Raw genomic sequence first — 13880 nt, forward strand, 5'->3', positions numbered from 1 at the left:
TGCTACCTCCTCTAGCTGAACTTCCTAGTGTGAGGCTCTTCCTGCCTCTAGCGTTTGTAGATGGTAGGGTGCGGAGAGCCTGGAGGGTGAGGGAGGGCTTTGTTGTTATTTCTGTATTCCTCACTTTTCACCTTCCAGCCCACTTGTTCCGCCCGAGGAAGTAGTCCAAGTGGCTGCAGAGCATGATTGGTTTAATTAAACCTCATGCCCATCTTCTACACAAGGTGCCCCTGTCTCCCACCTCTTCTAGAAGGCAGAATTTCATGTTCAAAGTGAACGAATGAGATGACGATGGAGTGGTGCATTTCAATGTTGAAATCACATGAAGCCTTGCAGTCAGTGCCTCATTTTAATGTGTGATTTTTAGGTATAGGAGCAGTGTATAGTCAATCTTGGGAAAAAATGGTGCCTCACCAGTTTATGTAAATGTAGTCTTTGGATTTTTGCTCGTAGTCTTTGGATTTTTGCTCATTTGAGCCAACAGTGGAGCTAATGGGTGTTTTGAAAATGCAGAACTGAAGTCCCTCTCTGTAACTATTGAGATCTGGGTTTGTCCAGGCTACCTTTTTTTTTTTTCAGGTTTCAATGTGACCAAAGTGAGTTTTTATTGCACAATATTTTCCCTCTAAAGGGAAACCTTCCAGAAACATGGAACTAGGGAGAACTTAGTGGCACACACCTGCAACTGCAGCATTTGGGAAGCTAAAATGGAGGATTCAGAGTTAGGGGCTATCCTGACCTGAGATTCAACCTCAAAAATCAAACCCCAAAGTCCCCGAGCCAACAACAATTGAAAAAGAAAACATCAGCCAACTAAACATACCTGCCTGTGAAGCCATTCTACACATCTGCGTGTAGTCCTTCATTTATTTTCTCATTCCCTGATCTGGAGTTAGTCTTGAATTAGACATCCTGAGAACTGAAGAGTTGAAGGGTCCAATTTCTCTTATTTTTAATAAATCTAAGACATGCTCTGATTTTATGATAGACCTTTTTTATATTTAATATTTATACCTAAAAAACAGATTGCAATATCTTATTATTTTGAGCTGTTTTACATTTGCTTAGCCATTTAAAAAGTTAACTATTACGTTTGTACAAACCAAAAAAAGGGAAATAAAGGCATAGTAAATTAGTTATTTATAAGTTTGTTTATGTTGAGAGTTCTTATTTAGCCAACCAGTGGGAAGATGCAGTCCTTTTTTCTGAGATGTGAAAAATGCAAATTGGAAATATGTATGAATCCTTGAAACAAACACATCACCCATATCTTAGATTCCAGACCCACCGATTAATGTTGACAGCTTACCAGCATATATTAATAATGCCTTACATTTATAAATGCTCTCATGTTTGTTATATCTTTTGATCTTTATAACATTGTAGTGAGATGAGCAGAAATTACCCATCATTAGAGATATTTTTATTATTTGTAATATAATAATGAAGACCTTGTCTCTGAGAATTTCATGACTTTGTTGAATTGGGAACCAGTAGTTTCCATAGATGTCAGGTTTCTGCTTGCTCTGTGTTACTTGGTCTCCTGAAGTAATAAAGAACAGAAGAGCAAATTAAAAAGAGATGTTTTTAATGCTGGGCCTGGGTGAGCACTCAGGAGGCAGAGGCAGGCAGTTGACTTTGAGGCCAGCCTGGTCTACATAGTGAGTTCTAGGGCACCCAGGGCTACATAGAGAGACCCTGAAAAAAATTGCATTTAAACAAGCTGCTTTGATATAAAGAAATTAAAGTTCAAAACAAAACTTTGTATTGACTTTGAGATACTAAAGAAGTTGGGTCACGGTTACTGTTCTTAAAGCCATATGCATTCAAAAGGGCATTTTGGTCATACATTTTTGGTTACTTGAAATTTACTTGATAAACTGGGTTTCTTGTCTGTTTTCCAAGTTAGACTCTGGATTCCCCTTTGTTTTGTAGCTCCTGACATCAAGTGCTGTTCACAAGTGGGGTACTGAAATTCATGAAGGAATCTACAACATGTTGATGCTACTAATAGAATTGGTTGCAGAGAGAATAAAGCAGGATCCAATTCCCATTGGTCTCCTAGGCGTGCTTACAATGGTATAGTATCTTGAAAACGAAATCTTGATTTAATTGAAGATAATTTGCTACTCTTCCACTTGTAATTATAATAACAGAAGATAACCATTCTGTCATGAAAAATATGAACTTAGCTGTCAGAGTCCTTGCCTTTTAGTTTAACAGCAGAGCAGCCATCATGTTTGGAAGAAGTACTTCTGAGGCTTTAACAGACGTTCAGAAGCTTTCCCTGATGACTCGGGTTATTCCTGTCTTAAACACATTTACAGGGGTTCTGCCTTTCTTCAGCTCTTCGCTTTCTCCTCAGCTTCCTGCTTGTCTCCACTTCTGTCCTCTGCTGTACCTGAGCTGCTGCCCCTGCACTCAAGGGTGTTGGTGTTGCTTAGCCTGAAGGCAGACCCCTCCCCTGCTAGCTCCATCCCCCTTAACATGACGGCAGCAGGGCAGGGGAGCACCGTGCCAGGTCCTCGCTCCTGAACTAGCCAGAGCCTGAGTTTTGCCAGTGTTCTGAAACAGTTCCATTAGAGGAGGAACCAAAAGCTGTATTTTTATCTTCTTTTCTAATGCTAATATGTTGCTATAAAAATAGGTAATGTTTCTCTGTTCTCTTTGAATCTAGGCTTTCAATCCTGATAATGAATACCACTTTAAAAACAGAATGAAAGTGTCTCAGAGGAACTGGGCAGAGGTGTTTGGAGAGGGAAATATGTTTGCTATTTCACCTGTATCTACTTTCCAAAAGGTAAATGCAGTTCTTTTTCACCTTTTTAATCCACAAATGTATTGAAAATTTTTCTGTGCTACAAAATTGACAATTTGCATAGAAGAGTTAAAATCATCTGGAAATAAAGGATACACATTCCGTGTGGTTTACAGAACTTAAAATTCTTTCAAATGACTTATTTGTTCCTGTAGCTGTTAAGTAATGCTATGAAGAATTTTTTTTTATCTGAAATTATATTTGGTGAAAGAAATTACTTCAGTGCCCTACATACTGGATTATCAGAACCACAGTTTAATTGATGTCCCAGTTTCCTAGAGGTATTTGAGAGAGTAGAGCATTTTAAATTACTTGAAATAACTAATTCTACCTAAAAAAACAGACTAAAACTAGTCATCAGTGTTATCTAGAATTTTTTGCAAGCACCACAAGCATTGGAACTTTTGTTCTTACAGTTCCAGATCCAGTATCTGTTTGATAGAGAAAGGTCTGCAGTGTGGCAGTAACATTAAACCCACAAGAAGTGCATAATCTAAACAGTCTTCTAATTCAAACACTGGTTTTTAAGAAACAGTTGAAAGAAGTCAGTTTTAGTTGTAGGAAAGGTGTCTATTACCCTAATAGAATAGAAGTTTGATTTTTAACAGCCATTTATTGACCACTTGCTGCTTAAGTTTGATTTTTAACAGCCATTTATTGACCACTTGCTGCTTATCTGGGATTATTAGTCTAAGTCTGGGAGATGTAACAATACTCCTTGCCTTTATCAAAAAGTATAATATTATGCAGTTCTTGGCTTATGATTGTTCTCAACAGTATAACTATCTTTGATAGCTTTGCTTTCAGTTTTGAATGACTTGAGTTTTTAAGTATATAGCAAACAAAATTAAAATAATACATAGGGAGTAGCAGATTGCAAAACATCATCAAGTTGGGCCCTTACAACATCCAGCAGTGATGATTAGAGCAACCCAATTGTGAGAGCAAACGAAAGGTAACCTCAAACCAGGGCTTGTAGACATTAGCAGAAATGCACTGGGGAAGCCTCCATTGAGGCCAGCTGGAGTTCCCAGTGCAGTGTCCTAGGCAGAGCAGAGTATCTCCTTAGGTAAGGCTTCCAAGTAAAAGACGAAATAGTGACTCAGCCATTTACAGTCACCCAGCAGAAACTGACTAGGAAAACCTTGAAACAGATAAACAGGAACTGGGGTTCCTGATCGAAAGTCCCAGGCTGGGTAGAGCTCTTCTCCGTGATGAGCTTTTCACCTTACTGCAGGTGTTTTTGTGCTATAGGATAAACAGTAGGAACCTGGCTTGGGAATAATTTACTTTCCAGTTGTCCTCAAGGACACAATGATTTTAATACTGTCAGTTGCTTGCTGTTTTCCTTTGTCCTTCTTACAGAATGAAGGGACCAGCCTACTCCGAGACAGGAAACTTTGGAGGAGACAAGAGAGCCTCCTTATTCCCAGAGTCAGCTTTCAACAAGCTTAAAGCATAACAATTGACCAGTATAATGTACAGTACAGTAGTATAGCAGAGGAAAAATAACAAATTACAGTAAAGTAAACATTCAGTGTATTTCTCTCCTATGTGTAGAATGTAGAGGAGGGATTGGTTAGTACAGGGCTGCCGTGAACAGTACTAGCACTGAGGGTCAAGGATGGCGAGTTTAATCCCACAGTATTCTTATGAGTTAGGTACTCTTTTATTCTCTTTTCCCCCACGAGAAATTAAAACCACCTAAGTACTTCACCAGGGCCAAGTCCCAGTAAGAAGAGTTTATGCAGTCATGAAATTTAACTTATAGAGTATGCTCTCCCTAAACACTGAAGTCTTGTCTTCACATCTGTTGTGTGACATGGCAAATGTGTGTAAAAGCACTGCACTTCATGGTTCACTGCAGGTAAGTACTCAGCGGACATTCTCCTCTCTTCACTGTCTGCTGCTGAGACCAGAACAGTTCAGTCTTTGCCCTCCTTTTCCCAAAGGGGAATTACTTCTCCCATCAAGGTCCTGGCCTCCTGGCCTCTGCCTTGTCCAGATTTGCTTCTTAGAGCCCCTATTTCTTCTTTGCTGTTTTTCAGTCTTTCCCTCACTGTTGGGTTATTCTCATTAAGCATGCTCTGGTGTTTCCTGTTGCTGAATGTTCTGCCCTTAATATCACATCCTTTATACCTTCAGCATGGATTCTCTTTTCTTTCTCTTTCTCACACCCAAACCTCATGAAAAATTCCAGGTTTTCCCCTGTCATTCACAGTGACTACCCTAAATTTTTAACTTACGGACCAAACAGAACCTGAATTCCACTATCTTTATTCTCCTCTGAGCAATGCATATAAACCTTAGCTTGTTTCCTGTGGTTTCCCCCAACTTTTAATTCCTATCCTGTTATCTTTAGTGTACAATCTCCTAGTCATTTCCTGACTTTTTTTAAACCTATAAAAGAGGTAGCTCACTCGTAAAATATGCTTTAGTTGGGTGTCCATTAGTGATTGACTTTGTTAGTAATGGCCTGAACCTTTATTTCACACTTCTTAATATTTTCATTGGCCTTTAAATTCTGGGCTGATAGCTATTTTTGTCAGAATAATAAATTAGCATTGCAGTGGCTTTGACTGGGCCAGTCAAGAAATTGGCTGCTAGTCGGATTCTTAATGAGCTTCTTTCCTCACTGGCTTCATTTTTAGACTCTTCTTCCTTGATGCTTCTCTTTTTAACTCTCACGAGGCTGATCAAGATATTCTTAGTTGGGTAGTTGTGGTGCACGCCTTTAATCCCAGAACTAGAGAGGCAGAGGCAGGCAGATGTGTGTGAGTTCGAGGCCAGCCTGGTCTACAGATCCAGTTCGAGGACAACCAGGGTTGCACAGAGAAACCCTGTCTACAAACAAACAAACAATTTGGTTAATACCTTGTGTGCATGCACACACACGAGGGGAGGTGTCTGTAGATAGGGGTTAGGTATGTGGTACATGTGTTCATGTGGATTTGCACACAAGCAGGTCTTTGTGCACATGTGTGTATGTAGGCCAGAGGTTGATGTCATGGTTGCTCTCCATGTTGTTGAGATAGCAAGCCCCTTACCAACTGAGTCCTTTAATGCCCTCTTGTGCTTAATATTTTGTATGAGTTCTGGCACTTTGCAGCCATTATCTTTTAGTGAATTACTTTTTCTCTATCAGTCTTTTTTCTTGTGGGACTTGGATTAGATACGTTAGACTGTCTCATTCTGTCTTCCATGTCACTTCATCTTTTCCATTGTTGTGTCTCTTTGTGATTGGGTCCTTCACTGCTACCCAGCTTTGGTCCAGGCCTTCCTCTCTTGCTGCTATACTTTCTGTAAAGAATGTCCTCTTCTCGCTGTTATAAATGTCACCTTAGTGATGATAACTTCAGTTCATCTTTGTGACTCAAACTCTTCTTGGAGCACACCTGAGTAAGGAGTTGGCCACCTCCTCTTAGTTGTCACACGGTTCTCAACAGTCACATGCTTCCAGAGGTCTTGCTGATGCCTACCCAGCTTCTTCTTTACCTCTGAGTAAGTAACATCACTATCTGTCTCAGTGCTCAAGCTAAACCAGAGTTATCAAAACCATCCTGTCTTCTTAGTCCTTGTGTTCAAACCGTAAACGGAGTCTTTGATTTTTACCCAGTCTTGCTTCCAGTCTTGCCTCCAGACTCTTGTCTTCTGCAGCTGTTCTGCTCCACACCCCCCTGTCCTAGTTAGTCTTCTGACTGGTTGTCTGGACGCTTCCCAGTCTTCCATTCTTTCATGCCATTGCATTCTCTGCAGAGCTGCAAATGACTGTCCAGACTGTAAAACCCACACTACCCTTTCTTGAAACGCTTGCTTGCTGTCCTGGCCTTTACTTCCGTATGCCGTTTCTCCCAGGCCACTCTCCACAGCCCCCGTCACCCAGGCCACTCTCCACAGCCCCCGTCACCCAGGCCATTCTCCACAGCCCCCGTCACCCGGGCCGTTCTCCACAGCCCCCGTCACCCGGGCCGCTCTCCACAGCTCACCACATGCAGCCTGGGAGAGATTTCTCATAGTGTTTTACACAGTGGACTCTGCCTTCTCCAAATGGTCTTGGCTGTTTCTGCACCAACTGTCCTTTATTGTGTTGTACAGGTCTTTCAGGAACTCCACTCCTTATAGACAAACCTCCTTCTAGTCTTTAAAGGACCCTTTGCCTTTTGTTTTATAGGATGGATTATCATAATTTGAATTGCTTGTGTATGTGGTGATTTTCTGGTTTTTAACTGCTGAAATATGAGCTCTGTCAAGTGGGTGTGACATCCCTTCCTGTCTAAACCTAAGACCCAAGGGCCTAGAAAACGAAAAGAGAGAAGAGAAGGGAGAGTAAGGAAAGAGCTTGTTTAAGGGTATTATGATAAAACTGGGACTGAACTTTAATCTCGGAATTCTAGATGTCTACCTTTTAGATAATAATTTTTAATTTCTACAATAAAATTTTCAGCCATGTGTGGTGATGTACTCTTGACATCCCCAACACCTGGGAGGTAGAAGCAGGAGAGTAAGGAATTTAAAGCTAGTCTCAGTTGCCTAGCAAATTCAAGGGCAGTCTGAGCTACCTGAGACCCTGTTTTGGAAAACCACAATAAATAAAATAAACTTTCTTAGAGAATTTAACTTGAGTTATTCTATTCCTGGAGAACTTAACAAATACCAGCTGCTCCCAAATGCATGAATGCTCCTCATGTGACAATCCCATGAAGGTCTAGATTTGTTGCTTCAAAAATATGTCAGAGACTTTGAAAATCTAAATTTACATGCTTCAAAAATTGTATACAATAATGTCAAAGACTTATATTAAATATTTGGGAAAGACTTTTGAAGTATGTTCAAAATTTTAATGCTTTTTCTTCATATTTCCCATTTAGGAAATAAAAAAATGCGAAGATTAATTATGAGGAAACTTATATTACCATATTAATTTTGGCCTTATTTTCTCGCAGGAGCCTCATGGATGGGTTGTGGACTTGGTAAATAAGGTATACACTTTTATTATCACTTTGTTTTTGAGATACTATTCCCATTTTCTAGTGTGATTTCTGGTAGTTGGGTATTTTAAACATGTATTAATTATTTTTCTGTTGCTGTGATGAAATACCATGACCCAGAGCCGTGTAGAGAAGTGTTAATTTTGGGTGGGTCACAGTTGAGGGCAGAGTCCATAAAGCTGGGAAGGCATGGCGGCAGGAGGCAGAAGTGGGAAGCTGGCTGATCGCATCCTGGGCACACACAGGAGCCAGTGAGCAAGAGCAGGAAGTGGGATGAGGCTGCAAACCCTCAAAGCCTGCTTCCAGTGATATGCTTTCTCTACAAGGCTGTACTTCCTAAAGGTTTCATGGCCTCTTCCAACAGTGCTACCAACCGAGGACCAAGTGTTTAAATGTATGAACTTATGGGGGACATTTCTCATTCAAACCACCACAGAAAGAACGTTTCACTGAGGAGGAATGTTGTATGGGTCCTTCTCTGTTTGTGTATGTGATACCAAGTTTTGGGTTAGCACATCTCCTACAGTATACCTTAGGAACATTAGAATTGCATTCCTAGTGTTCCAAAAGCAATCTCACAGAGCATAGTGGTAAAGTAAAATATTAGCCTTAATTCTTTGCTTAAATTATTGCTGTGGAGCATTTCTAAATATATACATGCCTATTTTCTTTTCAGTTTGGAGAATTAGGTGGATTTGCAGCAATCCAAGCCAAACTCCATTCAGAAGATATAGAACTTGGGGTGAGTTAAACCACGGGCTGTGCTCAGTGCGCAGATACACTTTATTTGAGTTGGTATACAGCTAGGGGACATGGTCTGAATACAGCGAGTTAAATATTAAAGTTAATCAGGCTGGGGAGAAGCTGTCGTTCGTTACAGTGCTTATGCAAGCATAAGAACCTGAGTTTGGTCCCAGCCCCCACATAAAAAGCCAGGCACGATACACATGCTTGTAATAACTGCACTATGAGACAGACAGGCAGATCACTGGGACATGCTGCTCGCCATAATCGGCTCTATGCAGAAATGATGTGCTGAAATACCATCCCTACGTGTGAAAAATTGGGCAGTTCCTGTGAGACAATGACTAATCAGCTTCCCTGGTCCCTCTTTGGAAGAAGGAAAATGTTAATCAGGAAGAGAAACTGGTGGTGTGGTAATAGGAACTGACCTTGCTGCCACACGCTGGGAAGCCTCCGATCCCTGTCTCAAGTTGCTTAGGCTGTTGATTGGCATCTGATCCCTATCGAGTATATGAAGTAGGTTGAAAATGGCTTTTTGACATGAAAGATAATAGTGATTTGAAAAAGAAAAGAAAGAAAAATGCCTTGAGAGAAAGTTTTGTCTAGCGTATTTGTTTCTCACAAACTGGCTGTGTAGGCATTGGTTGATGTTAGAAATTAACTTCGTTTCTCAAGAGTGTTGGAAAGGGTCAAAACTTCTCTAGCCTTTAATAACAACACCCCCAAATATCTACCCTACCTGGATGAACATTGGAGAAGGGTACACACACACAGGATTGAAGGCTTATTCTCTATTGATATTAAATGTTTGGAGTTAAAATCTTCCCTTAGGTCAGACCATTTTCGAAAATACTCTTCCTGGCAGCAGTGGTTGTGGGGGAGGGGGCTGTACATTGAGGAGATAGTGCACTCGGCTCTCATTTTCAAAATCAGTATAATTAAAGTTTCTTGATAAGTGCCTGATTTCTGACCAATTAAGGTGGCTGTGTCCCAGAATAAATTTAGGCCATATGATAAGACTGTTTAAGTCATATTTTTTTTAACTTGAAAAATAATGGGAAAAACAATCACATTCCCACCAGTTAAAAACCACCTGCACTGGAAAATGAAACTGGTCTATCCTATACATCCATCTACTCCCTGTGTTCCTGTCCCACTCTCCCTTCTTCTTCCTCTCCCTTTCTCTAAGAGGAGTTGTTGTCAGGCTGTGCACAGTAGTACATTTTCACTGTCGTATTAGAGGCCACTCATGTTCTCAGTGACTCCAGGTTACTTGGGTGAAGACTGAACCCTGTTGCACTTGCTTGGTACTGTTGTTAGATCGTTTGTTAGTTTTTACTGCTACAGAAAATGATCTTTGTATGTGTGTGTGTCTTCATGTGCACATGTTTGTAAAGAATCAATTCTTTTTTTTTTTTTTTTTTTTTGGTTTTTCGAGACAGGGTTTCTCTGTGTAGCTTTGTGCCTTTCCTGGAACTCACTTGGTAGCCCAGGCTGGCCTCGAACTCACAGAGATCCGCCTGCCTCTGCCTCCTTTGTACTGGGATTAAAGGCGTGCGCCACCACCGCCCGGCAAGAATCAATTCTTTTTTTTTTTTTTTTAATTTTTTTTTTAAGATCTATTTATTTATTATTTACCAGATCTCATTACAGATGGTTGTGTGCCACCATGTGGTTGCTGGGAATTGAACTCAGAACCCTTGGAAGAACAAGCAGTGAGTGCTCTTAACCTCTGAGCCATCTCTCCAGCCCAGAATCAATTCTTTTTTTTTTTTTTTTGGTTTTTTCGAGACAGGGTTTCTCTGTGTAGCTTTGCGCCTTTCCTGGGACTCACTTGGTAGCCCAGGCTGGCCTCGAACTCACAGAGATCCGCCTGCCTCTGCCTCCCGAGTGCTGGGATTAAAGGCGTGTGCCACCACCGCCCGGCCCAGAATCAATTCTTAATGACTATACATTTTAGAATTGCATTTGACTGCTAAATCTCCTTCCACAAAGCTATACCACCAGTCTGTACTCATACAGACCCAATTTACAGTATGACTGATAATGCTAAATATTTTTTAGCCTGTGATTTTCTTTTTTTTTTTTTTTTTTTTTTTTTGTTTTTTTTTTTTTGAGACAGGGTTTCTCTGTGTAGCTTTGTGCCTTTCCTGGAACCCACTTGGTAGCCCAGGCTGGCCTCGAACTCACAAAGATCCACCTGCCTCTGCCTCCCGAGTGCTGGGATTAAAGGCGTGCGCCACCACCGCCCGGCCCTAGCCTGTGATTTTCTAATATAATTAACAAAAATGGTATTTTGCTATTTAGTTTGCAGTACTCTGCTATTGTGTGACTAGAGCATTTCTCTATAGGATTACTGTCCATTTGCATTTCATCTGTAAATTGACTTTTTAGATCTCAAGTAGTCATCTTTAACTTTTAGGAAGTCTTTTAATAGTGAACTAATTTTGTGTGAATGTACATGAATCTGTATGGGAAGGTGTGTGGCACGTGTGTGGCGGTCAGAAGAGAGCTTGATAACTGTTCTTTCCTTCCACCATGTGGGTCTGGAGGATAAGACTCAAGTTGTCAGCTTTGGCAGCAGGGACCTTTACCTCCAAGCCTCCTTGCCAGCCTTATTTGTATTTGTGATATCAGAAATTACAAAATTCAACATAATCATACTTTTCCTTAATGGCTTCAAAGTTTTTCAGACTTGCTTAGGGAACATTGTCCCACTTCAAGGTTATAATTTTTTTATGCTTTTATAATTTTTAAAATTTGGCTCTTGCCGGGCAGTGGTGGCACACACCTTTAATCCCAGCGCTCGGGAGGCAGAACCAGGTGGATCTCTGTGAGTTCGAGGCCAGCCTGGGCTTCCAAGTGAGTTCCAGGAAAGGCGCAAAGCTACACAGAGAAACTCTGTCTCGAAAAACCAAAAAAAAAAAAAAGAAAAAAGAAAAAAACTTGGCTCTTGGTTTACTCAGTTTGTTTTTATATATTGTATGACAAGGATCCAGTACTTTTCTTTCCAATAAATGACCAGTTGAACAAGCTCCTCTGACTAACTCTTACTTGATTACCATTGGCACTACTGGTTTTGTCTTATCTCCAGAGCCCATGAGTGTGCTTTGTTCCTGGACACCTCTTGCCTTCTTCATTCACTGCGGTGCACGCTCTTTAGTTACTGGCCGGGCTCCATTGCCCACTGTCACTGTTCTCTAAAATCTGTCTTATTTGATAGTTTTCACTCGTCTTTATAATCAGCATGTCAGGAAAAAAAAGTCACTGAGGCCATGTGTGAAATAGCATTAAATGTGTAGGTCAGTGAACAGAGAATTGACATTTTTATAATTGATGTTTCCCACCCAGGAACACAATGTCTCCCTCATTTATTTGGGCTTTCTTTCATGTATTTTACTAACTTTTTTCCCCTCAAATAAGCTTTAACTTTTTGGGGGTGGGGGGTTAGGGGATATTTTACTTCCTCCTCAAATATTCTGTCCTTTTCAAAATAAAATGTTTCAATATTCATCATTTTAAACTTTAGAATCATTTCATTCAGTGCTTCAGGGTGGTTTTGTTGACATTCTAATTTAAAAGTCTATATTAATCTAAGTGTGTTGTCTTTTTGTCCAGAAACTTAGTTTATCTAATCATTACTTCATGACTTGACCAAGACACCATTTACATTTTTCTCAGTTTAATTTTAAAAGGTGAAACGCTCCCTCACATCTCACTGTGGTCTTCACTGTCTTCCTCAGGCCGTCTCAGCGCTGGTACAGCCCTTAGGGGTGTGTGCAGAGTACCTCAACTCCTCCGTGGTACAGGTAGGATTACACCATTTTATGTCGCTGCCCAAGACGTGACAAATACTGGCTTTTTTATTACTAGGTTGTTCAGAGTGGTGCTTAATACAGAATAACTTCTGGTTTTCAAAATGGCTGCACTTTTAGTGAAAATACTGTTAGAAAAGTAACAGTTTTCTAAGTATAGAGAGCCCTCTAACATTGGGGCTTTTTTAAAAGATTGATTTTTATCAAATAGTATTTCTTGGTATTGTTGTTTATCTTTTCTATAAAGGAGAATTGTGTATCCCTGTCTTCTTCACAGAATACTTTCAGGGCTTGTTGCCATATGGGTTCTACTTGGTCATTTTGGACCATCAACTGGGCATGCTTACTGCCTAGTCTCTCTCTTCTGAATAGTAGCTTGGCAGCATGTCATGTCTGACTTCCTTCCTTTGAGAATTACAAGTCATCAAGTCTAACGTAGTCAGAGCTGTGAGTGTTTAGTTTTGTGTGTGTACATGTAGGTGTACACACACTGCCGTCTTTGTGTGTGTGCCTGTAGGTGTACACACACTGCCGTCTTTGTGTGTGTGCCTGTAGGTGTACACACACTGCCGTCTTTGTGTGTGTGCCTGTAGGTGTACACACACTGCCGTCTTTGTGTGTGTGCCTGTAGGTGTACACACACTGCCGTCTTTGTGTGTGTGCCTGTAGGTGTACAAACACTGCCGTGGAGGCCAAGGAGTCAACACCAGCTTTCTTCCTCCTGCTCTCTACCTCTCTTTGTTTGTTTGTTTGTTTGTCTGTTGACTAGAGACAGGGTCACTCACAGAACCTGGAGCTCACTGACTGGCTGTCTAGCTGGCCAGTGAGCTCCAGGATCTTTCCGTCTCCAGGCATTGGGATTGCAGGCATACACTGCCACTTTAAAGAGGGGTAGGGGTCCTGAAGATCTGAACCCAGATCCTTATAATTGTACAGCAAGCCCGGCACTCATTGGCGCACCATTCTTGTCCCTTGAATATTCAGTTTTCTAAATGCTGAAGGCCTGTTACACTTTCTGGTTTCTCTCTGTTTCAGTTAATAAGTTATCAAACAATGTCTTATCAGAATACTTCCAATTTTAATTGTATTTGTAAGTAAGTCTGTGAAAGCTTACATAGATTGTTGAAATCATATCAAGCATAGTGTCCCTTGGGTATCCTGTTCCTTTTTGCAAGTATACTGTTTTGTTGGGGACAGTTTAACTGGAGTGATACCATTTTCTCTAGTATGTGTGAGAAATTTCTACCATTTCTAAATGTTAAGTGCTTTCTTTAAACATCAAAGTAGTATGTAAAAATTCTTAAGGAAACAAGGTAATGTTTAGATATTTTCTTAATTCTGTACATTAAGTTCTTTAGAAACATCTAATGTTATCAGTTTATTAAGCATATCGATATAAAGTTGTTTGCTATCCTTTAATTTTTGAGATGAAGTCTCATGTAGTACAGGCTAGCCTCAAACTTACCATGTAGTCAAGGATGACCTTGAACTCCTCATCTTCTTGCTTCCCCCTCC

The 13880-nt window shown here is 40.6% G+C and overlaps 1 protein-coding gene across 4 annotated transcripts in view; it reads left to right on the forward strand.

Annotated features, from left to right (window-relative positions):
- Usp24 (ubiquitin specific peptidase 24) overlaps positions 1-13880 on the forward strand; it is a 142909-nt gene that overhangs the window by 36481 nt on the left and 92548 nt on the right. For all 4 annotated transcript variants that reach the window (XM_028888012.2, XM_037202768.1, XM_028887991.2 and 1 more), the window contains exons 4-8: positions 1936-2079; positions 2678-2800; positions 7762-7797; positions 8483-8548; positions 12294-12359. In XM_028888012.2, the coding sequence (XP_028743845.1) occupies positions 1936-2079; positions 2678-2800; positions 7762-7797; positions 8483-8548; positions 12294-12359 (435 nt within the window). The remainder of the gene's footprint in view (positions 1-1935; positions 2080-2677; positions 2801-7761; positions 7798-8482; positions 8549-12293; positions 12360-13880) is intronic.

The sequence above is a fragment of the Peromyscus leucopus genome, chromosome 2 (genome assembly GCF_004664715.2).
Source record: "Peromyscus leucopus breed LL Stock chromosome 2, UCI_PerLeu_2.1, whole genome shotgun sequence".
Lineage (NCBI taxonomy): Eukaryota > Metazoa > Chordata > Mammalia > Rodentia > Cricetidae > Peromyscus > Peromyscus leucopus.